The sequence below is a fragment of the Neovison vison genome, chromosome X (genome assembly GCF_020171115.1).
Source record: "Neovison vison isolate M4711 chromosome X, ASM_NN_V1, whole genome shotgun sequence".
Taxonomy (NCBI): Eukaryota; Metazoa; Chordata; class Mammalia; order Carnivora; family Mustelidae; genus Neogale; species Neogale vison.
In genome coordinates, this window is record NC_058105.1 from 20,498,458 (window position 1) to 20,524,000 (window position 25,543).

Consider the following 25,543-nt stretch of genomic DNA (forward strand, 5'->3'; position numbering starts at 1 on the left):
GAAAACTGGGAGCTGGGTCACTTTTGGTGATACCAAATAAAGGGCTGTGTACAGAATCGATTTGGCAGCACGCCAGCAAGTTGAAGGCCTGGCTGCCTGTAGGATCAGGAGGCTGCCACACTTCCACAAAGTTAGAACTAGGCTGGAGCAGGTCCCAGACAAGGGCAGCCTGAATGGATCGTAGAGGACTGGGCGAGGCAGGAAGATGGGAGCAGGGAGTTGTGGACAAAGGGAAAATGCCATGTTAAGAACAGACTGGAAAAAGGCAGGTCATGTCAGACAGGCAAGGCCATGAGAACAGGGTGCTGTGCAAAGGAACGCATGGGCGTCTCCCCGTGATGAGGGCACCAAGGAACTATCAGTGGCAGAGCACACAGGTCAAGTACACACCTTTCTACTGCAGACATACTGTGTGTCCCTCGATAATAAGGGTTCGGGATTTCCCTAAATGCTTCTGGCTAAGTGTCTGGGTATTAATTTCTTAACTTTTTATAATAGGAGTTTTCGAATATACCAAAGGTAGAAAAACAGGTTTCATGAACCCCATCCTGTTCTGGTCTCAGTCCTCATGAACCCCGTTTCAGCTCAGAACTTAGACCCACTGCACGGTAATGGGTCAGCTACTCTGTTGGAGGACTGACTTTTGTTTGTCTGAAAACCATCTTTTCTTTGGCCTTCTGTGTATCCTATTCTAGTAATCAGGGTGAACAGAATAAGCCCCTTCTCCCTTGCCTTTGATTTTACCGGTGTCAATTGTATCTTCCTTCCATAAAGAATAAGTCTCGCTCTCTGGGCAGCGCAGAGCCACTTCCCGCCCCGCCACTGACCTGCCTCGGGGATCCCTCTGCAGCTCAGCCCAGAGGGCGTGGACCTGTGGAGCCTACCTTCCTCGTGGCCATCAGCTCGCTTTCCTGGAGACTGGGAATCCGGCTTTGTTGGCTTCCGGTGCTTGTGCTTTACCCTGACTCCATTGTGCTCTTTTCCTGAATCTGCAGCCCCCCTGGGGCTTTTCTTGGTGGGTTCCTGGGGGTCACTAGGCGGCTTCCGGCACTGTGGAGAGGTAGAGAGAGTCAAGTCTGAGACGAGTTTCACTTTTTTAAGAAGGCTTTGCCAATGGTAAGTCCGGTGCCCTGTTCTGACACACGGACAGGAGCTGCCGTGGGGTCCCGGGGCAGGGGCTTTCTGAGCCTGAACCCTGTGCCCTAGCTAATCCCCACAGACAACCACATGCCATCATTTTTACAGGTCTACGGAGTCCGCATTCACAAGCTACATCAATACCCGAAGTCATTTTCAAAGGTGTAAAGTCAGGCCCGTGTTCTCTACATCCAAACAGCAATAGAGACGGGTAGAAAACAGAAATGCCTCTTTGGCAAGTCATGTGACCACACTGGTCAACTACCTTCACTGTGAATGGTATGGACACCAAGAACTGAAAACAATGCTTAGCCCGGGCCAACTCAAGTAAAACGGTCTATCTCCGTGTGTAATAGATTCAATGAAGGGGAGAAGAAAGGCATGACATGGGAGCAACTCACATCACCCCGTACTTAGGGAACACAAGGAAAAGGCCGAGGCATTAGTAATAAGCCACTTGATACTCTTCAGTACTTCCAACGTCTCAAAACATTCTCTTCTCCATTATTTGATTTGATCTGACAACCCCGAAAGCAGAAGCTGGTATCATCCCCACTGAACGGACAAGGAAACTGAGGCTCCAAGACTAGAGGTTAAATGCTTTGTCCAGAGCAACACACGGCCTCGGGCGTCCTTGCACTCGGGGATGGCTGCCACTTACCAGGCAAATCTGCAAATGAGCTCATTTGTGCCTGCAGTGAGAAAGTGGCAGAGCTGGGCCCGAGACCCCGGGCTCCTGGCTCCCCACCTGGGCCTCTCTCTGCGGCAGCTCTCACTCCCCTCCTTCCCCATTCAAGTCCTCTGTTTTCGCTCAGCCCTGCTCACTCGGACAGGCACGATGGCCATGCTTACACAGCGCAAGGACACTCTCAGCCAGCCTCACAGCCGCGTATGCTCGCAAGCTTTGAGGTCTCTCCATGCGGCCAAATGAGAAATAGGGCAAGGTAGGGATTTCCAGTATTCGAGCATCCAGGGAGTGCAGAATAAGCAAAATGTTTTAACAATGAAAGCAGGCCCTAGGAAGAAAGGAAGAGTTGTTCTCCCCCTAAGCAGACCCACATGCACCTTCTAGAAGGTTATCACTGCCTAGCTCCAGCTAAGGGGATGGCTGATGTCTTACCGACAGAACATTTTCTGGGATGTTGGGGGGGGGGTCTCGATTCCCCAGGAATAGGGAGTGACCATTCCCCACCAAATTCCCAGGACTCCTACTACACTGTGAACTCCTCCTTCTTCTTACTCAGCAGAGGGCTGAGCTAAAAATTCAAGTTCAGTTGCCTCCTTTGCTTGCTGCTGGTTCCTACAAATCAAAGTGTTAGGAAAAAGAAAGTACTAGGAGGAAAGAGAAAGACGGGGAACTGTTGCTTAAAATCTCACCTTCAGGAATGGCCAGAGAAAGACTACTCGAAGTCAGGGGGAATAAAGTTAAATGCACACAAGTCTGAACATGTCCTATTTATTTCTGAATATCACTTTTAACCGTCTCTTTCAAGTGCAGATCATTAACTTTTATTTCCTAAGACAGACAAAAACAAGTAAAACAGAACATCTAGAAGGGATTTCTGTACGTATGTTCTGCAAGGGCAGCCCCGAGAGCAAAAATGTATACACATGCTCCAACTTATTCAGAAAGTTGGGTGGATGGAGAGACTGTGTAAGATGAACATTCCGGTTAACAGAGTTTTTAAAGCTTTTCCAAACAATTTCCCAAAGGATGAGAAGACAATAAAATACACCCAGCACCAAATGAAGCAAAACTCTTTATTTGCTGATGATTCAGCCAGTCTTTCAGGATTCCATGAGCCCTTGGGGCAGGTGGTGTAGGGGACAGGAGACTATTCTGATTCTTGGCCATACCCTGCAAGGGGCTGTTTTAAATTAAGCCCTGATCTGACTTTGCTTATCAACAGTTTCTTTCTCCGGAAAAATGGAAGATAAGAAGAGAAAGATCTAAGTTATTTACTCTCCCCCACAAAATGGACATTTGTTAAATCACTACAGGAAGCTGTGAAGGCCCCTGATCTTGTAACTTTATTCTCTGCCCTCGGCATCTGTCAGTGGGCCCAGTGAACTGTTCTTCTAATATAGTAAAGGGCAGTGCCTGCCTGTCACCAGGTCGCCTGCAAGACATAAGCTCCATGAGAGCAGGGAGCATGTCTATTTTGTTAGCAACACTAAAATAACAACCCGCAGCCATGAGCATTCACTGAGCACTTACTCCCTGCCAGGCACTGTTCTAAGCATTCATATGTATTTCATATATATCACCTCATTTACTTGTTTTAATATCAGCTTTATTGACATGTAATTTTTTGAGATATACCATACAGTTCATTTGATTAAGTTTACAATTCCATGGCTTTTAGTACAGTTGCAGAGTCATATAACCACCATCGAGTTCCAGAACATTTTCACTGCCCCAAATGGAAACCCCATACCCATTTCCCCACCTCCTCCAGCCTTATACAACCACGATTCTACTTTCTGTCTCTATCAGTTTGCCTATTTTGGACACTTCACGGCATCATCTCATTTAATCTTTACACAGCCCTATGAAAGTATTATTACGGTCTCATTGTGCAGATGAGGAAACAGGGCCTGCGAGATTAAGTCGCTTGACCGATAGCACAGTTAGGAAAAGTAGGACCAAGATTTAAACTTGGGCACTGTGCCTGGCTCTGGAAAGCACCTTCCTCACCACAGCGTTGTACTGCCCTCCTGAAGATGCAGCTCACTGCCCCGGAGGGAACAGCATGTAGTAACCACTCAGCAAACGCTTGCCAAATGGTCTGTGAAACAGTCAAACATAAGGAGAGTAGAAGACAGGGTGTCATAGCGGACGATGGTCATGAACTTCAGAGCCGATGACCAGAATCTGAGTTCCAGCTCTGCCGTTTAGTAGCTGTGTAATGTTGGGTAACTTGCCCATTCAGTTTGTTTCCTTCATTTGCTTATCTGTAAGTTGGGTATAGTATTCACCTCACAGGGTTATTGGAAGGATTGAGTTAGATGACGTGTGTAGAAAGCACTTGGCATATAATATATATGCTACATGTGTGTATGTGTGTGTATAACATACAGCACATATAATGACATAAATGATTTTTCTTATTACCACTAAGGACAAATCACAGTTACTTGAGCAAATGCTACACATATGCTCTACTATGTTATGACCTGTGCTCCTACTTGGCATGTCTCTGCCATACAGAGATGGCTGTGAGATCATTGAGAAAACTCACCCAAACTCTATCCCTGGGGTTCTTAATTTGGAACCCATGGGCTGGCTTTGTGGAGGGGGTGGGCCCATGAACTCCTTGAAATTACTGGCAAAATTCTGAGGTCATGTTTCTGTGGACAGGGTCTTACAGTTTCCCAAAACATTCTATAGTCCAAAAAAGACTAAGAGCTTCCACCACAAACCCAAATTCATGGTATTCTTGCTAGAAATCTGTTCATTAGCATGTATCAACATTTAATTTGAAACTGAAAAATGTAAAAAAAAAAAAAGAAAGAAGAGCATGGCTGCATTCCAATAAAACTTCATAAAATATATAAAATTAAAATAAAATATTGCAACCAACAGCCAGAAAAAAGTGGGATGGCTGTGTAGCTCAGTTGGTTAAGCGTCCGCCTTCAGTTCAGGTCATGATCTTGGAGTCCTGGGATTGAGCCCCACATTGGGCTCTCTGCTCACCGGGGAGTCTGTTTCTCTCTCTTTGCTTTCCCCCACCCCCCCTAAGATAAATAAATGTTATCTTTTTCTAATTTTTTTAAAGATTTTATTTGAGAGAGAGAGAGAGAGAGCATAAGCATGAGATGGGGGAGGGGAGAGGGAGAAGCAGGCACCCCACCAAGCAGGGAACCCAACACAGGGTTCAATCATGAGCTGAGCAGAAGGCAGACTCCTGACCAACTGAGCCACCCAGGTTCTCCTAAATAAATACAATCTCTAACAACAACAACAAAAAAATACAAAAACAAAAACATTCAATTTGAAGGCTTCTTAACTTAAGGCTTCAAATTGCTCCACATTTTTTTAAAAGTTTTTTATTTACTTCAATAACCTCTACATCCAACGCAGGGCTCAAACTCATGACCCCAAGAAGAAGAGTCACGTGCTCTTCTGACTGAGACAGCCAGGTGCCCCTAAATTGCTCCACATTTTTTGAGAAGTCCTATGTTCAACTGCTTCAAGAATCTCCTTGGATCACCAGTGGCTTCTGGATCCCCTCTGGAACACTACAGGATTCAAGTGGAATCCTCTTGGCCCACCTTTGGGCCTAGATCCCTGCCACCATTAAGAACCCAGACCCAGATGCCCATCTGTCTTGCACACCAAATTCCCAATGGGCCTAAACATGAAGCTGTCACCCCAAGCACTGGGTGGATAGGAAACTGGCAGATGAGCCCAGAAGCCAAATTGGCTTCGGCCCCACAAAACTGCAAGCATATCCTGAGCAGGCTCCCCCAGTGGTGCAGAAAACGACCCTGTCAAAGGCCCCTCCCCTCCCCTTGAGAATCCCTAGTTCTCAAGGCTAGCTGTCATCTCAGAAAAGGAAAAGGAAGAATGGTTATGCGGGGAAGGGCCTGTTATTAACTGATTTTCCTCGTCAATCCCCTCTTCCACTTTCCAACCCCATCTGGGACAAGGGACTCCCTGCCCTCAGGGACCAAATCACTTCCCTCATACGAGCCAGCCCCTCCTCGCGACAGAACACCATATATGGACAGTGTGACTCAGAAAGAGGACAGCAGGTCAGTAAGCACGTGCCACAAGCCTTCCAATCAGTTGAGTTCCCAGAGCTACTCCACAACACCGCAGTGGGGGGTTGACATCTGCAGGAGAAGGCAAACCTCTGGTGTCCGGCCCTGCCCTCGACCTCAGCCCCACACTCACCTTGGGTCCATGGGAACTCCGGGCTATGACCTTGGCTTGTGGCTGCTGCTCCTCACCGTCCTTCTCTTTGCTGTACTTCATTTTCTTGGGCGGCAGAGATTCGGTCACCCCATCGGTCACCACTGAGTCTGGCTGCCACTTGTTCTTGCAAGCAAAGACACCTATGCTTTCCTGTTTCACTCGCGCCTGCCCGGCCTTATTCCGAACTTCAGCTTGGCCCCTCTGGGGAGCTGCTGGGAGGCCATCAGCCCGGAAGCAGGTGGCTAAATTGAAGACCACATCACCATCCACTTTCTCCATTTTCACCCGCCCCAGGTCCACCTGGCTTCCAAGCTGTGACAGCTCTGTGCTGGAGCCCCTCTTGCTGCTTGGGACCACATCCAAGATGAGTTCCTTGGGGCGGTTGTCATGAGGTAGCAAAGGCAGCTCGGGCATCTTGTGCAGGTTCTGGGGGGCGGCCAGGACCAGCTCATGAGACATGTAGGTGGCCAGTACTTGGTTTTTAGGCTTGGTGTCTCCTGCCAGCTTCAGGCCACAAGCCCCCTGGGGACCTTCTATCTTAGGAGTGCTGTCGGGGCAGAGGTGGCTCTCTGATTCCTCAGGCCCCTGATTCACTTTTATGTCCCCACCGCTCGGCTGGACAGACAGTGCCAAGGTCCCTGTCTGAGGGCTGAGAGTCAGGAGGACAGGGTTGACTTGTTCTTCGTAAGGCTTGGCAGCAATCCGACACGTTTTGTTCTTCGTGCCAGTGTCCTGCTCTGGAGCAAAGGGGCCCCCAGGCCGTGGCTGCCCCTCTGGAAGTCCATGCACAGCTTCACTGGGGCCAAGAGACGGCACACCAGAAAACTCGGAAACGACGCTGGTGGGCCTGATGGGCACCCCCGGACTGGGGGTCAGCTGCCCGGCACTGGAAATGCCAATGGAAAGCAGAGACGCTTGGTGGTATGGTGACCAGCCAACAGGCAGGACCTGGGTGCTGGTGGGTTTCCCATTGACTGAACACCGTGGGTAAATATTTGCTGGCCCCGTGGGCTTCCACAGAGAGAGCTCCTTGGTTTGGCACCCCGGGAGCCCAGGGGCGATGCGGGCTGGGGTGTAACGTTTGACTGTGCTTGGCTGTCCCTCAGTCCCAGCCTGGCCGCCCTTCTTGCCACAGGGGGCACTGGTGCTCTTGGGCTCTCCTTGATCGATGATGGAGATGGGCTCCTGCTTGGGGAGATGGCGGGGGTCTCGGGTGAGGCCCAGGTTAGGGTCTTTGTTCAGCAGCAGGGATGCAGGCACTGGGTTGGCCACTCCCACGTAGGTGCCGGGAATGGTGCTGATCAGCGCAGTGGAGTTCTTCACCCAGGTGCTCGGGTCCCCATTCCTCACGATCTCAGGAAAGATGACGAAGGGCGAGGAAGTAGAGCCCAGGCAGGAGGTGACATTGCTCCCAGCAGCCTGGGTGGTGCGCTGAGACCTAGACAAGACCGTGGAGAGGAGGGCCTTGCTGCTGGTGTGCACGGGGGTCAACACGGGCATGGGGGGCGTCTTGCGTTGGTTCGGCAACGGGAGCTTCTGGCGGTTGGACTTAGAGGAGAGGTCCAGGGGCATCTCGCTACACTCAGGTGGAGAGGCCATCTCTCGCTCCAGCTGTGGAGGTGACTTGAGGGGAGAGAAGGTGATGGAAGTCCCTTCTGTTTGCTGCTCACCACCACCTGGCATCTTGGCGGGGTGTGGTGGGGCCGAGCTCACGCTGGGGGCTGGCAGCAAAGGCTGTGGGGTTGGAAGCACCTTGGCAGAAGCAGTAGAGAGGGAAGTATCTGCCAAAGGCCCGGGGACCCCATCGGGCGCAGGCTGGGTGCTGGTGCTGCCGGATGGGGACGCACAGGGAAGCCTGTTCACCTCCAGAGAGACCAGCTTGGAATCTGAAGTCAGAGGCCGGGCCACAGAAAACGCATATGGGTAAGACCGGAGCTCTGGGGAGGCCAGCACACCAGGGAGACACCTGTCCTGAAGGTAGGAAGGCAGGACAGGCAGTGTAAGAGTTGAGGAGACCCCCAAGGTCGTTGGCAGTGTGGCCACACTGAGTGGCTGCCCACAGCTCGGAGGCGGGATATATACCAGCGGCTGGCTTGGGGTCAGTACTGTCCCTGGCTGAAAGGACAATGGGACTTTTTGCATAGCTGGTGCCTGAGCTGCAGGAAAACATACTCGACTCAAACTAAAGGAGGCCGGGATGGGTGCGGAGGTGGGAATGGCAGCTGGAGTGGCAGCCGGCATGGGCGTGGGGGCTGGAGTAAAGATCGGGGCCGGAGTGGGTGCGGGCACCGGCGTAGGAGCAAAGGCAGGGATGAGGGTAGGGGTAGAGGGTGGGCCAGAAGACGGAGTCGGGGTGGGCAACGGCACTGACGGAGGGGCGGGAGCCGCTGGAGGCGTGGACGCTGGCATGGGAGCCAGAACTGGTGTGGGGACAGGTGCGAGGACCAGGGTTGGAGCTGAAGGGGGCACGGGAGCCTGGATCAGAGCCAAGGGAGGAGCTGAAACTGGGACTGACAGCGGGGTGGGGGCCGGAGCCGACAGAGGAACAGGACCCGAAGGGGGAGCCGAAGCTGGCACAGGCACCAAGACCGAGGCTGAAACTGAAAGGGGGTTTGAATCGGAGATGAGTGTGGGCACTGACGGCGGTGCCGGAGCCAGAGCTGGGACAGGTGCTAAAGGAGGGGAAGGGGCTGGAACCGAAGTGGCAACCTGGACGGGAACTAGCCCGGAGTGGGGCACTGGGGTGGGGACAGAGAGGGGAACTTGGAACGGATCCGGAACAGACGGGGGGACGGAGGCCGAACTGGGAGCAGGGGGGCAGATGGGGGCTGGCAGTGGACTGAAGTTAGTGGTAACCAGAGGCAGGGTTCCCTCCACGGGGACTCCAGTTCCCAGAGTTGCCAAAATGAAAGTATTCTTCTCCCCCACGCCATGCCGAGAGTCCAAGGCCTTCACCCCAGCTGCTGAGCAGTCCACCTGCTTGCTCATTTGGGTGCTGAGGGGGGCCCAGGAGCAGTCGGCCCTGCTGTCGCCAGCCTCAGTGGCGCCGTCAGGAGCAGGAAGCTTGAGCCCGTCCCCCGAGCCGCTCAGCGGCACCAACAGGCCCTCAGCCTCCGCCACATTCCCAGCATAGTCCATTTGGGGCTGGGGGTCGTCAGGCTTGTCTTCTGACTTGTGCCCAAGTTTTTCTGCTGTACTGCCATCTGGGTCTGCCCCCCGGGCATTGCTGCCACTTCCAACTGCCGTGAGCTCCACCTGCAACGACAGAGCAGCGTGCCCGTCTTAGCTAGCTCTCTGTGGTCGGTGCAAGTGTCCCGAGGCCGGGGAGAGGTGGCAGCGGGTCCTCTTTGCAACTCGACCAACCAGGTCTCAGCAGAAGCAAAGAGCAGCTGGCCGATTTCGGTCTCACATACAGCAACTCCTGGGAAATACCCTGTTCCTTCCTGCCCCCCTTCTTGGGATGGCAGACTGGGCACATCGCCCGGGCAGTTCAGCGCCACCCTTTGGTGGGTGACATGTGGCTCCACACGGCCCCTTACCTTGGAAAAACTGCTGCTGACACAAAACTCCTGAGATCCAAAGCGCTGGCAGTCACCTGTCGTGGACTCCTCATCAGAAAGGGGTGCTCTTCTAGCATGGGAGACACAACCAGAGAAGGGCCATGAGGCCTAGTCTTTGGGCCACCACCACCTTCGGCAGAACACCTCCTGCCTGTCTGGTTCCCATAAAACCACTGCCCTTGGTGGCTTGGAGGAAATCACAAGGAACTGGGCTGGGAGGGGGACAGGTCATGAGCCGGAGCCTCCACACCCAGCTTTGCACGTTCCTGCAAAGGAGCCCAATCTGACTAGACTCCCCTCCTTGGGCTGTGTATTCTGTTCTCTGGGGCTCTCACCGGGAGTGTGGAGGATGGACTAACACCTTTGCTTTTGTGCCAAGCTTACCTGTCAATGTGACCATCCAGGAGGTACTGGGCATTGCCAAAAGGCAGAAGATCTCAAAAGGCACGCAAACCAGTTTTCTCTTAAGTGCAATCTTATTTTAAGTCTATAATGGAAGCGGGCTGCAGGTATCGTAAGGGTAATCATTTTCTGAAACAAATAGCCACCTCCATTGTGTGTCATGTTCTAAGTCTGAATCATCACCTATTCACCTGATGAGGTTGCTTGCCTAGAGCAGATACACATTTATTAGCGCATAGAATGATACTGATTTGAGGCCACCGGGTCACTGGGTGCCACGGGGCATTTCAAGGGCACAACTTCTCTCCCTCCAGGGTACCTCTTGCCCTATTCTAAAGTACCACTGAAGGTGCCTCCTTAGCGCAGTAGGCAGTGTGTCAGTCTCATAAAGTACCACTGAGTTCCAGCCCGTGCCCTGGCAGCTCCCCTCTCTCCCCTTGTTCTCCTAGCACCCCAAGTTCACTCCCACTGCAAAGGGGGGCCTTCAAGGCCACGGACCCCAAATTCAAGTTGGTATATTGCAAAGGGAAGGAAGGATTCGAGGCCAGAGAGCTGGGTTGCGAAGGAGGAAAGCCTAACTGAACCCCAACCTACCCAAAAAAGTCTTCTGCAGGTTTTCAGTAAGAACCTCAGGAGGGAAAAAAGACGAGGAGGGTGAAGTTGGAGAGAGGACAAACACCCACTTGAAGTTTAGTTTTTTGGTTACAGCAGAAACCCACCACCGTCTGCCCAAGGGAGGACGCCACTGGAGCAAGAGCCCAGGTGAGCGGCTAAGTGGAAGGTCTGGGTAGAAGAATAAAACTCCAGCAGAAGTCCTGTGGTACAGTTCCGAAGGCGAGAAGCACAGGCATGCTCTGTGAGCCTCTGGGGAAGTGGACCACCTTGGAGTTTGCTCCTCCTCCTCACCCTCAGCTCTACAACAGCCTGGGAAGAAACCAGCATCTGCCACACCAGCTACCCTAGCCTAGGACAGTCACGGAGCCTACAGCCAACCCCCACAAAAATGGGGAGGGTCCTGCTAACTCCTTCCCTCTCACTGGAACAGGGCCCCACTGATGGACTCCAAAATTGTCCCTGGGCCAAGAGAAGCAAAAAAGGCAAGGGAGATCACCACAGGCCTCTCCCTATCGTTTCAGGGCTCCAGGAAGGATTAACTGGGGAGGGGGGTGGAGATCTGTTCCCTTTAAAAGGCAGCGAGGCTGGCAGAAGTGGGAGGTTTCCACTGCTGGCAATGACTGCTGGTGACAAACAGAAATGACTGTAAGGACAGGCAAGGGCTGGAGAGGCAGTCAGGGGTCTTGAGGAAGGGGAGAAAGCGGGACCTCGAAGGAAAGGGAAAACATACTTGGATATCAGGTCCTGGGAGACCAGAAAAGCGGGCCCTATACCCAGCCTGGGGCTGCGGAGAACCATGTTCAAATAAGACTGGCCAGCGAGGGTTTAGGCAGGAGGGCAGTGGCAAGGGGAAGGAGTGGCACTGCCAGCCCCCTTTGCCAACCCTACTGGAGGTGCTGCCGGGGAGGGATGTTCGCTATTTCTATTCTTTCCTCTCCTGACCACAGGGAGGGGAGCTAGCTGCCCTTGCTGGGCTCCCATCCCCTTAAAATCACCTTGACCTGAACGCAGAAAGCTTGGCCCCTGAAGGCAGCCACCTGCCCTCCACGGCCGACCCACAGAGCCAGTGGCCCAGGGACTCTGGGGACAGCGGCGGAAGCAGCAGTCTCGGCTACTCCAGCCATGCCCAGGCCCAAGTGCCAGTCCCTGAGGCTCTGGGAAAATGTCGTGTGGCTACGTTTCAAATTCTCTGAGGAGAGGGGTGTGCAAAGCTAAGCAAACATTAAACTGCTCCGTGGAGAGAGGAGCCTGGGACAGGAATAGCTTGCAGGCAAGGGGTGCACAAAGAGAAGTGGGTCAACTAGACAGGGTTAGGAGGGTGCAGGCGGCAGGCAGGAAGGAGCAGGGGTCAAAGCAGGCTTCAATCAGGACTGAAAATCAATCCCACCACCTCTTCCGGGCAGAGATGACCCTGGGCTGTTGCGCGTCAGGCTTTGTTGAACTTAAACCAGAAATGGCGATAACCTTTCAGGGCTGTTTTCCCAATTATGAAGGGCTAGCACCACTGTCAAACCAGAGCGTTTTTAGTGCCCACTGGGCCCTGACCACACCACACACATCAGGCGCTCAGATTCCAGCCCCTGCAGACTTTCCCTGCCTGAGTCCCATCGCACCCCAAGACGAACTTCTTCCCAGCCAGGGTCTTCTCCAAACATACCTCACCTCAAACTCCTACTCGTCCCTCAAGCCCCGGCTCAGAAGTCACCACCTCTGGAAAGCCTTCCCTTATTGCCCCAGGAAGTCTATCCTTTTTGCATACAGACTCGCACAGGGCCAGTACGAGCCACGCTCCAGCACTCACCGTCGGTGTCCCGTGACTGCTGGCTTGCTCCTGCTGGATTTAGTAAATGCTGGTTGAGTGAAGGAATGAATGGATACAAGAAAGGAAGCAACCAAGTGAGATAACGGGGAGAGTGAGCCAGAGGTGTGACTACAGTCAGCCACCTGGGGCCTGCAGAAAGCCCCTGCCCCCATCCCGGCAACGGTGTCAGGCCTCAACTCCATCTAATGACGCCGGCAGGTTTCTCAAAGAGTTTTAAGAGTTGACCCCCCACATGCAGCTTTATACCCGAAATGTCTAAGTTCTACAAGTTGTAAAGGGCTGAGAAAGATGGTTTTTAAATAAGGTGAGATCACATTTCGGAAAGCAGCTCCAGCACAGCCCAGACTGTAGAGGAAGGCGACAATAAAGGGTAGATGAGATCAGAAGTGACAATGCTTAAAAGGTCATCTTAACCACTAGGCATATTTGGTAATTTAACATCCCAAGAAAGGTCCATAAAGAGGGAAAGGCAGGTTTGGGGCTCACTTCCTGTTTCTTTCTCAGCAGGACTGAGAATGGACAGTGAACCGAGGCAGCCTGTGCACTGACTTATTAAAGGCTCTAGTCCAGATCTCTGCACGCAAGGCCCAAACGCCTTTAACGAGTTGCCGAGTTGCCAGTGAATGCTTCCACAAATCAATACCACCACCTGGCCTTCCCCCTGTCCACTCGTGGGCATTATCTAAAGCCGCACCTCACATGCAAAGGAAAGTATCTTTCTTACGCAGATCTGAGAGGAAGTCAGTCTTACTTTCCTTAGTCCTGACTTTTGTATCCTAAAATCAAATTCCTTTTAAGTCCATCTCTAACTTGTTCCTCGGGATAGAGAACATTCAACCATTACGCACTAATGGCTTTTAAAAAAAATGGTCTCTTCTCGTAACCTGAACCTCAGACAAGTACACACTTCTCCTGTCAAGAGCAGAAGAAAAAAGAAGATACAAAGACACACGTCCCCCCACGTGCACACACAGCCACGCACACGCTTCCAAGACTTCCCCAAGGAAACGCCGGATTTGAATCCCAGGACAAGCTGGGACGGTCCGTGTTCTAGAGGACTGATCTGATGCATTGGCATTTAAAGAGTGGATGGACTGCAACAACAGCTAAACACCAGCAACGTGCCTTCTCTAAAAACGGGAGAGGCGCGCAGAGCTCTTTCTTTGGCCAAAGGTCACGAGAGTCCAATATAAAATCGGAAGGCCATTTTGAGTGTCCTTCCCACGGGGCATGATCAGTAAACGGCAGAGCTTGGTCAACCAAATATTTTGGTGAACAGAACATTTAAAACACACGGATCAGGCAGGCATCCCCAACTCTTAGTTCCGTATGACAACTACAGTACGCAGTCAGATCTGCCCGAGACACTTCATAAGGATGGGCTAAGAATCGTCATTAGCCTCGTGAGGCAGGAAAGCGCTGATCACCAGAATACCCACTAACAGTTCCCAGTATACAGCTGAATAATAAAACTGCCTTTCTTCCAGGCTTAGATCAAGGACCAAAAATATCTTGTGCGTATCCTTGAGCACCGAACATGGATGCAGCAAATAAAAACTGCAATTGCCTGAGCTTCCCCTTACTCCAGGCTGACAGTTCTTAATGAGTAGACAAATGTTAGTTGGCAAAAGGTCATCTGCTGGCCTCCTCACCTTCATCCGAACGGGGACAGGCCACTCACACGCCCCCGGCTCCATCCCATCCCAGGAAAATTACAAATCACCGAAGCCTCTTACCCAGGGTCCCTCCCAGAGCCCTGCCGCAGCTGTCCCTCTGATGAGCGGGGACCACTCACTGGGAGCCGGCGACGGCCACCTTCCCAGCCTCCTCACCTCTCCTCGTTGATGCCACACATGCGAATCCGGTCAGAACTGGTCCAGTTGTGCACGCCGCTGTAGAGCGGTGCTGTCGAGATCATGACAGCCACTCACCACCAGAAAGGACCTGCTGTGGCCGCTCCCCCTGAGGAAAAAGAACTCCGAACAATCAGAACTCCGAACAGGGACAGCTGCTTGAACCACCTTTAACAGGGAAACATTCAAGCAAAGGCAATTATAGTACCAACACAGTAAAGCTGTCTCTCCTGCAAGCCAGCCTGCTATGGAAAATTAAGGTCCGGGGGGCGCCTGGGTGGCTCAGTGGGTTAAGCCGCTGCTTTCGGCTCAGGTCATGATCTCAGGGTCCTGGGATCGAGCCCCGCATCGGGTTCTCCGCTCAGCGGGGAGCCTGCTTCCTCCTCTCTCTCTGCCTGCCTCTCTGCCTACTTGTGATCTCTGTCTGTCACATAAATAAATAAAATCTTTAAAAAAAAAAAATTAAGGTCCGAACAGGGATGAGGGCACCGGCTTTCCAGGACTCCATAGGTTTCAGGACGGAGACAAGGATGCTGTTAATCACCTAGACAGAGATGCTTGAGTGTTCGAGGAAATTCAATCTGTTCCAGACAAACGAGATGACAGTATATTTTTCCACACACATTTAGCCTAACCAACTACAATTAGAGGGTTGTTCCCATATATGAACAATGCGTTGAAAGACTACCGGGGATCTTTTGCTCGTCAACTCTCTAATCCATGGGTACTGAAGTATTTGAGTGACGCACCAATTTAAGTTCTCCAGAGGAAGCACACATTTTCTTTAAAAGCCCTTCAAAAATGCTCTATTCTGATTTCGACTTGGGAGTTACAGAGATATAACACACATATTTAAGCTGGTTTAAAACTCCCTTGAAATCAAATGCAATACTCCTTGTACTCGGACCACAAACAAGCAAACAAACAAAAAACAATGTTCCATCACAGACCACACGTTTCTGTCCTTGTCCCTTTCTATCAGCCTAGTCATCCCCATGACCTACCACCCCCTTCGGCAGCTCATGTCCAGCTGTCGCCATTGACAACCACCGCACAGCCAATTCTAGAGAAAATGAGGCATCAAGAAAAAGAGGCCCTCAAGCTCCCAAGTTAGCTAAAAGTCTTCTCCGTCGAAGCTCAGCTGAACAGAACCCTCCAGTGATCAGAATTTTCTGCTGTTCTCCACTTTCCCACGAAGTAAATCAGTACAATAGAGTCACATCAGGGGTTTGTCTTGCTTATTCTTTATATCATTTTCAGAGACTGTCCATATTCAACAGAAGAGCACTTACTCATCCGACAAATATTTATTGAGTTCCTGCTACGTGCCAGCACGGTCTCAGGTACTGGGGATTCAACGACTACCAAAAAAGACCCCAAATCCCTGCCTTCACCAAACTTACACTCTCGTGGGATGAGACGGACAATACCACGACGCCTGTTGCAGGATGTCAGAAGGGGTATAACACAAGGGGCATAGCGATGGCTGGGGTGGGGTGGGACGCAGAATGGGCTACAGTTTTGAAAGAGGGTATTTATCACAGGCCTTGCTGAGAAGGAGACATTTAAACAACCTGAAGGAAGCCAAGGGGTGAGCCATGTGTGTATCTGGGGGAAGAGCATTCCCGGCAGAAGAAACAATCTGTGCAAAGGTCCCAGGCCAGGAGGCTGCAAACTAAGATTGAGAAAGAGCCAGGAGGCCAGGTGGCTGGTGCAGAGGCTCCCAAAAAAGGAGGGAAGCAGTACTAGGGCAGCAGCCCCCATTCTCGTCCTGGTCCTCACCTACCTCCCTCTCTCTGCAGCACAGGTCACTGCTACCCTTGCCTTTCTTTGTACTTGGCCCCTCTTGGCTTTCCTGAGCCAGGGTGTCCAGGGCCTACACTCTCTCCACCCACCCCAGAATCCTAGCCCTGGTCTTGCTTTGTCTCTCCTCACCTCTGCCAGCCCCCATCTCTTCACCTCGCCTTTTTCCCTCCCTACCCCATCTCTCTCTGGCTCTCTTTCCGCTTCACCTTCTCTCTCAATTCCTCTTTCCTATTCCCCTCTGTTACTCCGCTTCACCTCCTCTTCCCTCTGTAACTCTCCCCGCTTGCTTCTCTTCTCCCTCTCTCCCTTCTCCCTTGGCACAGTCTGCGCTCCTCCACCTTCCTCCCCTTCCCACCTTTCTTGCCCTGGCCCCTTCCCCCTTTCTTTCCTCATCCTTGGTTTCTCTCGGGCTCCCTTCTCTCTCCCCTCACCTCCCCACCTTCCCTTCTACCTTCCCCTTGTTTCTCCCTCCCCTCCACTCTGTCCTTGCCTCAGCCTTCCCTCTCACTCTCTTGTCTTTCTGTCTCCCTCTGTCTCTCTTGCCCTCCTCTGTCTCTTTCTTTCTCTCTAGCTCAGTCTGGCTCTCTTTGGCTCCCCCCAACCCCGCCTCTCTCAACTGTGGGGGGGGGGCATGTGAATCCTGCCCCTCCTTCTTTCCAGCTCCGGAGCTCCCCCAGTTGCAACTCTCCCCTTCCTGCACCAAAGACTCCCAAATCTATATCTCTAGCCCTGACCTCTCTCCTTAGACCCAGACCAGAATTTCTAGCTGCCAGCAACTCGCTGTTAATTGGACATCCACCAAGCCCCTCAAACTCAATGTGTCTCAAACCGAACTCATTATCTGTTCCCATAAACCTGCTCCCCACATGTTTCCTATCTTAGTTAATGGCACCACTGTCCCCCAGCCTGGACATTTCAGCAGCAAAGTCGTCTTCAACTCCTTCTCTCCGCCCCCACCATCTCCGCCCACAGCCGATCAGGAGTCAAGCCTTAATAATGCCATCTCCGTCCTCTCCTCCTGCCCTTCTTGCCACCACCCTGATGCAGGCCCTCATCATCTCTCACCCAGAATATTACAACAGCCTCTTAACTGGTCCCTCTGCCTCCAGTCTCTTGATTTTATAATCAATTCATCTTCTAAAGCACCAATTCGATCACAGCAGCCCCCTCCCTCCTCAAAAGCTTTCAGTAGCTTTCCTGTCTTCAGAATCAAGCCCAAATTTCTTCACACAGCCTTCCGGGCCCTCCCTGACCTGGCCTCAGACCTCCTCTGGCCTCCTCTTTGGCCACATCCTGCTATTTCCCTGTGGCCTCTGCCATCCCGGCTCCTGACCCTTCCCTGAGCAGATCATCCAGTTTTAGGAGTTTGCTGTTTCCTCATGCTGAAATGGCCTCTCCTGTGCCTCTTCTCCTTTCTCTGTCACCCCTCAAAGTCTGGCTTAAATGTCATCATGTCATCTCCGAGGCCTCAGCCCCTGATCGGTTCGGTTAACTCTTCCCTCTCCTCGACTCTTTCTTCTCCTCAAACATTTCATCCTTACCTCTCCCACGGCTCTCATCTTCCCTGCAGTGTGGTTAGCTGGGGGTGTGGCATGTCTGTCTCCCTGGCCAGTCAAGCTACTTAAGGTAAGAAACTATCTTTTCTGGCTCTGGCTCCTCCACAATGTCTTACAGATGGTAAGTACTCAGTAAATGAGTGTTATATGGAACTGAACGCTGGATCAGAAATTGAGGTGATGACCCTGAGAAATTACAAGAAGCAAAATCAACCCCCCCACCCCGCAGAAGGGTCCACCAGGCTTAGTTACTACAGAAAAGAATGCTGTACTTTTCCTAAAAGCACCGCGCATTGCCCACAGCACACCCTGTATAGCTGCCCCATTCCAGTATCTCTCATTGTCTCTGAGCTAGTTTGCACCTCTGTAAATTGCAGGTAATTGACTTCCCTCCCCACTGCAGGGGGGTGGGGGGGACCAGTTTTGCCTCCATTTGCAATTTAATTCCTTTACTCCATATAAATTTGTGCTTTTGGACTTTTTCTTTGAACCGGCTCTAACATCTGTCTGGTTCCCTTGTGATTAACGAGTAAAATAAAATCTTTAACGCATGTTCATTTTTATAACTGTATGAGACTCATGATCTTACCTTTTTCTGAAAATTATCCTTAACATTCTTAAAACAGTTATGTGGGTTAATACAAATTTTTAGAAAAATTTCAGCAAGGAGTAAGACAAATGGGTTGACTGCTTCCAGTCAGTTCACCAGGATCCCATCCCGTCCCTAAACATCCTCAAGTTTTGCCTTTTTCTTAGAATATCCTGGAATATCCCCGTTCAAGAAACAACAGCTCAGGGGCATCTGGGTGGCTCAACTGGTTAAATATCAGATTCTTGATCTCAGCTAAGGTCTTGATCATATAGTCATGAGTTCAAGCCTTCACTGGGCTCTACAAGCATGGAGCCTACTTAAAAACACACAACACAACACAACACAACACCAGCTCAGCCCGTTGACCAATACACCAGGTACTTTTAAAAACTATTTTCTCTGTATGAAGCACTGGAAGAGTCAAGCATGAAGGGGGTCATACTTGCATAAGATGAATTTTAACACAAAGTTTTAAGTTTTAGTGCCTATCTGAATACTTGTAGGCAGCAGATATAAGTCAGTAACCATCGGTTTTTCACTCTTGGGCCGATTTTTGTTCTATTTAGAGGGGATTAGTTGTTTGTAGGTCCTCAGACAGAAATCAGAGGTGGGGGGAAATGAATCCTGGCATCTGAAAACAGAACATAGAAAATATCACCACCTAGATAAAGGAGTTTTTAGAACCCCCCCCCTCCAAAACACAATAACAACAACAATAAAAAGAAAACCAAGTAAAAACCAAAATAATAACCAGACAATACCACACATTTTAGGACTACCTGGAGGCACCCCCACTTTCATAAGATCCTGAAGATAGAATATTTGCTTCACCTTGGCTTCCCACTCTTCCGTTAGGAATTTCTCAGAGCAGCCCCTCTTCCTATGGAAAGCCCACTGCTGCTATTTACAGTAGCCTTTGCAGAGGAGGGAAGAAGAGAGATAGATATCACAGATAAGAGCACCCTGAGCTAAGTGATCTACACAGGAAGGCAAGACTGGTCTTCTTGAGCCAGAGAGCAAGCAAAGGGAACTTCCAAAGAGTCACTGATGGTGTCAGTGTCCAACCAGGCCAGGAGGAGTCAAGATGGCCAATGTACACCAATGTCTCCCAAACCAGGATCACCAATGAGCTTGTTCAAGACACAGATTCCTAAGTCCCAGCCCTGGAGATTCTGGTCCAGGAGGCCTAGTGTTGTGTTTCCTCACCATCACGTCCAATCAAATTAACAACCACTCCACTGTACGCTCCTTCTCAGGAGAGGTGAGCAGAAAGGAAAACCTTCCAGACACAGCACACTCGGTAGGCTCCGCTGGTGTGCACGCTCTCGTGTGCCGACTTGCTTCTGCTCACAGAGCCTGCACTCACATGTGGTGTGCTTTCTTAGTCTCTCTCTTGCTCTCTCTGATGGGAACCATCACATCAAAGGCTGACGGCAAAGTTCCTAAAAGGAACTTCGAAGAAACCTGGTAATCCCGAGTGACCCAGGAAACATGGGCACAAGCATACGAAATACCTCAAAGGATTTTCCCAGATATCACAACCATGTAATTGCTAAGAAACGAACAGCTGCATGGCCCCAGAATCAAATACTGGTCACTGCCTGGAAGGCAGCGGGACCACTGTGAGCTATCCCCACTTTGGGGGGAAAAACTTGAAAGACACGTCCAACTCAGTGAGAACAAAGGAGAGCACATGCTCCACCAGCCCAATGCGGTGATCAGCATAGGCTGCAAAAAATAAAGAAATACAACGCTTCAATTTAGCAGGCACATGTACACACACTTAAGTAGAGGGACTGACCAAGATCTGAGGGGATGAATCCAGCAAGCAGAGAGCAGGCAGGCAGACATAATCAGCACACTACAAACCAGGGGAAACCAACAAGAAATGGACTAACAGGAGAGCAATAACTTTAAAATGGTGAAAATGGCAGTTAAACTCAGGGTGAGCAGATAGCAGAAGACAAACCATAATGAAGCAGAGATCTTCCCCCCAAAAATCCAAAAGAAAAGAAATAGCTGCTAGAAGAGAAGGGCAGGTGTGAAAGGCTTAAAAGAGAAGCCCACAGAATATAACAACCAAAAGAAAAAAACGAAATAGGGGAACCTGAAATATTTCACCATCATGGGCCAAACTGAAACACTGTGGGGAAGCACTGAGTACAGACATTTTAGAAAAGTTTTGAGAGAATATGTTATCAAAAGGGGAAGAACATCAAATTATAATCCAAGTCAGGGTTAGGGGGAGCTGGTAATAAGGGATGGGCAGCACTAAAAGCTCAAAGGAGATTTTACCGATTGGGTAGACAGTTTTTGTTTTGTTTTGAAATGAAGATGCCAAAACAAGCAGATTTCACAACAACTACAAGCAAAAGTATGGTCGTCATGCGTATGAGGAAGGGAAGGACACAAAAGGAGATAATACAGCACCTATCTGACAAAATGTCTTTGCCTTGGTAAAACGTTAACCTTGAACATGGCTGGCCAGGGTGTTTATCCTGTGAACGGGTTCCCCAGAATCACAGTAGCTTCCACTGGGACCAAAGACCCCCTACATGCAGATCAACAGGCACTGACAACATATGGAATACAACTAGGCCCTTTAAGCGTAGCATGAAACCTGTCCATTTATTCATGGTTGGACTCTTACTATCCAGCCAATAAATTAGAAATTCAAGATTAAGAAGGTCTCAGTTAAACTAAATCTGGTAGTACTCCCCCAGGCTTCTTTTGGTTCACATTGTCTGGTGACCTGGAAGCAATTATGACTTTAAAAAATGAAAGAGCCGGAAAATATTCTTCTTGAAGCCTGGCCATGAATCTGTCCTCAAGAGAATAGGCGTGGCTAGTAGACAGTTTAAGAAGGAGGGTTGGGTCAGTGATGACTAATGTGTAAAGAAAACCAACTTTGGGACCTATTGCTCCAACAGAAATCCAGCGCTCTGGGTAAAGCTCCCATAAGACAGAGACATTCACATTCAAACATTACAGAATCAAAGGAGAGGCCAGCCCATTACCCCACTTTGGTAAAAGCAGCATTTAAGACACCCCCAAGGGGATGCAAGAGACCACTGACATTTAAATCCTGAGGCTGAAAGGAAGAGGCCAGGACTTCCACCTCGTCACTGAAGTGCCTTTAGAGAGAGGTCAAAATGTCTCAAAATCAGTTGTTTTCAATAGGAAAGTGTACATGTACCCAACAAGGAAGACTTTACCTGGCTTTAGATATGGAACCTTGACCACAGACCTTACCCTCCCTGCCGCTCTGCCTTCTTCCATGTATACTCGACAGGAGACTGTTTTCCCTACTTAATCATATATACCAAACCTCAACCACTTAATGAGGAAGCTCTCCCAGTGTAAATTATCCTAATTTAACGATTTCCCATATAAAGGTATTCTAATATTCTCCGCAGGCTTCCTAATATCTACATCCCTTCACCTTCCCCTGCCATTAACCAAATATTATTCCCTGAAACTCAGGTGTCCCTATCCATGCCCCAATCACTTTACTTTACCCTCCCTTCATGCAAAAGGGTTCCTTTACCACTATACACCACCACATGCGCGCGTGTGTGCGCGCGCGCACACACACACACACACACACACAATCAACTGGAAATAATCTGCTGGGCAACTGAAAGGAGGAAGGGGCCCTCTGCACCGTTCATCCCAGCCTTCTGCCTGACTAATCTACTGTAGCACTTTCTAGTTCCCCTGGAGTTTTTTTCTACCCAAATATTTCTTTTGGTTCTACCCCAAGGGATAAGTCTTATAGGAGACACTACATCCTCTTCCCAGATACATTTAATTCTTCTGTTTACCGAGAAGACTAAGTAGTTACCCACACATGGCTATAGCGTGGACACCTTCATAGACTCCTTGGTACCTCCATGTTTAAAAACCTGGCCTATAAACATTTATGAGACTGGATACAAAAGAATTTTAACTATCTGTTAAACACACGAGAGCTTACTCATTCAAATGAATGTAGTTACCTCCAAAGTATTCACCTTGGGAGGCTAGACGTTCATCTCAACAGAGTGGCCAGGGCTTGCGATCTCCCTGGAGCTAGCTCTTCACTATGACCACCCCAGCCCTTTCTAATCCAAACCATACCCTTTCTCAATCTCCTCACTATTGCTGGATCCCTACTCATTCCGAGAAAATCTGATGCTTAAAAACTGCCAAAATCAAAACCTGTCTAGTCACACAGTAGCAACACCCTTGAAGAGTGGACAGTCTACTATCCACAGCCTAAACTTGTTGTGTGTGTTGGGGGTGGGGAGACTGGGTTTGCCAGCCATCTCAGGTACCTCATTACGTCCATTTACTATGTCATCTGCAAAATGGGCATCAATGAGTCCTTACTTAAAGTTGAGAATAGGAAGGGCCTGGCTGTCTCAGTCAGAGAGACCTCCTTAAACTGGACTTGGGGTCATAAGTTCAAATCCCATGTTGGGCATACAGCTTACTTAAAAAAAATAAAATAAAATTGAGAAGAGCACAAAAGCCATAAAAGGAACAAAGATAATCAATTCCAACAATGAAGGAGGCAAAAAGCAGAAGTTTGAATCTCACTCACATTTTCATACGACCAGTTTGTTTAGCTTTTCTACCCACTGCCATACATTTTCCCTATTATTCAAGTACTACTTCCATCTCCTGCTGTAAGGAAGTAATTTTACTGCATTTAAGGAAAACATCTCATCACAGCTTTATGCTAGACCTAGGATCTAGCCATAAGATTTTATACAATTTCTAGATATCACCAATATCTAGAAAACCTAAGCAATCACCATGAAATTAATCAGTCCTTGCCAAATGCGAAGTCACCTCAAAATGGCACGCTAAGTTACTAGGGTCATTTTTGGTTTGCTTTTTAGCGCTTCACACTTCTCCTAGATCAAAACTAAGAGTTGGCTTTCCTCAGTCTTGGTCTTCAGCAGAACCATGTGAATATCTGGTGTGTCTTTCACACTCCAAAGTTGAATCATTGCAATCTGAGACCTGAATCCCTTTTGTGATGCTTGTGTGTCTTCCATGCCATGCACTGTGGCAGTGGCCCTCAGGCGTCTCCATTTCAGTACACGGTATTCGTGATAAGGATTTTTTCATCTAAAAAGGATTCCTCCTCACCGAACTTTTACCTTTTTTTTTTTTTTTTTTAGTCTCCTGGACCTCTCACACAAATATTTGGAAAGGCCATTATCAGACTTTTTTTTTCCACTCTCTCCAGACTACAGGCTCAACTCACTTTGTATAAATTACTCAAATATATAAATATATACATATACATACATCGTATATACACACACACACACATATACTCATCATAGTGTACATATATTTTATATATATATATATATATAAAATACGTGTTGCCTCACAGAATTTCAAACTCCTAGTACTGACTCAATCTCCCTACCTGTCTATACATTCCCCAAGGTCAGAAAGAGTATTTTCTGCTTCTTTTAATAGCCAGTCCCAATACTGTCTAGCATGATACAAGGAATGCAATATGTGTGCAGTAAATACTTGCTGAACTACTGGGAAAAACTGAAAATTCTCGCTAGGTCATATGGAAACCAAGAATCCTATGTAAAAAGCCCTGTCTGTGGATGCCTTTTACTTTCCTTGCTCTCTCCTAAACTTCCTCTTCTTTCTTTTCCTTGCTTCCACAACAAAGACAACCATAGAAATAAAACTGGGCCTGGGCAAAACAACAAAGTCAACTTCCAATTATCCGAGCATGGTTTAGCCACAGCTAATTTTTAAACCCGGCCAACTTATGGACTGCCTTCTGCCACTTACGGTAGATGTGTACTCAGGGACAACTCATTTTAATGTCTCCCTAAGCAGAATATAAATCAGAAGGTGAATCTGCTGGGTAGGGGGGCAGGTAGAGAATAATAACGCATTTCCAAGCCAAAATGAAATTATTAATTTGTTAACTGATCTGCTGTTTTAAATTGGCCTGCTACCGCTCTCTCCCTATATTGGCACAGCTGACTGTTGGCACCAAAGTCCACTCTGGCTGCAGAAAAAGTCTCTACTTTACAGCCCATCTTTTTTTCAGTGTTCAGAAGTTTGGTTTGATGATACCTGAGCTATTCAAAACGTGTTTTCTCCCATCCAGTCGCTGATGAACATCCTTGTCACAGAGCCATACAAGACGCAGACTCTATCTACCACCCTTCGTAGAACTTCCAGATGTCAGAGACATCTGGAAAGCCCAACCAGTTGTAATTAAATACAGCAGCCCTTTTCAGAAAGCAATGGTTTTTTAAAATGTCACCCCAGTAAACTAGGCTTGGGTCATTTTTTAAGCATGGCCCGAAATGTCCCCTGAAGTTTCAACTGGATACACAGTCTTCAGTTCCTGCCCTAAAATTCTGAGCAGTGTTACAGCACAGCTGTTAAAGAAGCTGCCACTTCCACCTCAAAGGTGGATGCAATAATGGAGTGATGAGCCAAGCTATTTCTTCCTACCACACTGTAAACGCTAAATGTGTACTAATACAACAGGAATATTGAGAAAGAGCACAGAGAATCAAGATACACAGGGAGTGCTCAGGAGCCATTGATAGTTTTAGTACTGCCACCGTGTTTACCACCAAGTAATATCAAAGGTCACAGGACTCAATGGAATAAGAAAAACTAGATTATAATATAGTAACAGATGTCATTTATTGGGCTCCTGCTATGGACCTGGTCTGCCACATAGCTATTATCCTGTGTAATCTTCATAGTCCTGGGAGACTGGGGTTTTCGTCTCCATTTTAGAGATGAGAAAACTGAGGTTCAAGAGAGTCGAGTGGGTTGCTTCCTGTGACGCAGCTAGGAAGGAGAAAAGCAAGGACTCTGACTTAAGGCAGTATGTCTCCAAAGCCCTCCAGGTAATTCTGAGACATGCAAAAGTTTCAGAACCACTGCAAGATACTAATGTCTACAAGGTGCGACCAACTTAAACTGAGTAAAGCTTCATCATCACAAGACACCTCAGCGCCTCATGGATCCTGGTGGAGAGTGCACGGACTCGTCCCGGGGATCAGGGTCACATACAATAAACTTCTCTACAGTCCACAGAACTTGGAAAAATGGAAGTCGGCTTGTTTTCCTTGTCCCTGGACACCAAAATTGTAACACAACTTGACTGTACCCTTACACGGCACCAACACTAAGATTTCTAGGCATACCTTAGCAATGAGGTAACCAAATTTTGTTCTTAGCCGAAAATCAGTAAAGAAGCCTGAAACACAAAGCTCTGCTGCCCCTC

General features: G+C 49.2%; 1 protein-coding gene across 3 annotated transcripts in view; it reads right to left on the reverse strand.

Annotated features, from left to right (window-relative positions):
• The window catches only part of BCORL1 (BCL6 corepressor like 1), a 59,588-nt gene that overhangs the window by 27,189 nt on the left and 6,856 nt on the right, over nt 1-25,543 (reverse strand). For all 3 annotated transcript variants that reach the window (XM_044234556.1, XM_044234554.1, XM_044234555.1), the window contains 4 exons: nt 14,290-14,419; nt 9,598-9,688; nt 6,038-9,313; nt 885-1,050 (listed from right to left, as the gene is read on the reverse strand). In XM_044234556.1, coding sequence (XP_044090491.1) covers nt 885-1,050; nt 6,038-9,313; nt 9,598-9,688; nt 14,290-14,375 — 3,619 coding nt within the window. In that variant the 5' untranslated portion in view covers nt 14,376-14,419. The remainder of the gene's footprint in view (nt 1-884; nt 1,051-6,037; nt 9,314-9,597; nt 9,689-14,289; nt 14,420-25,543) is intronic.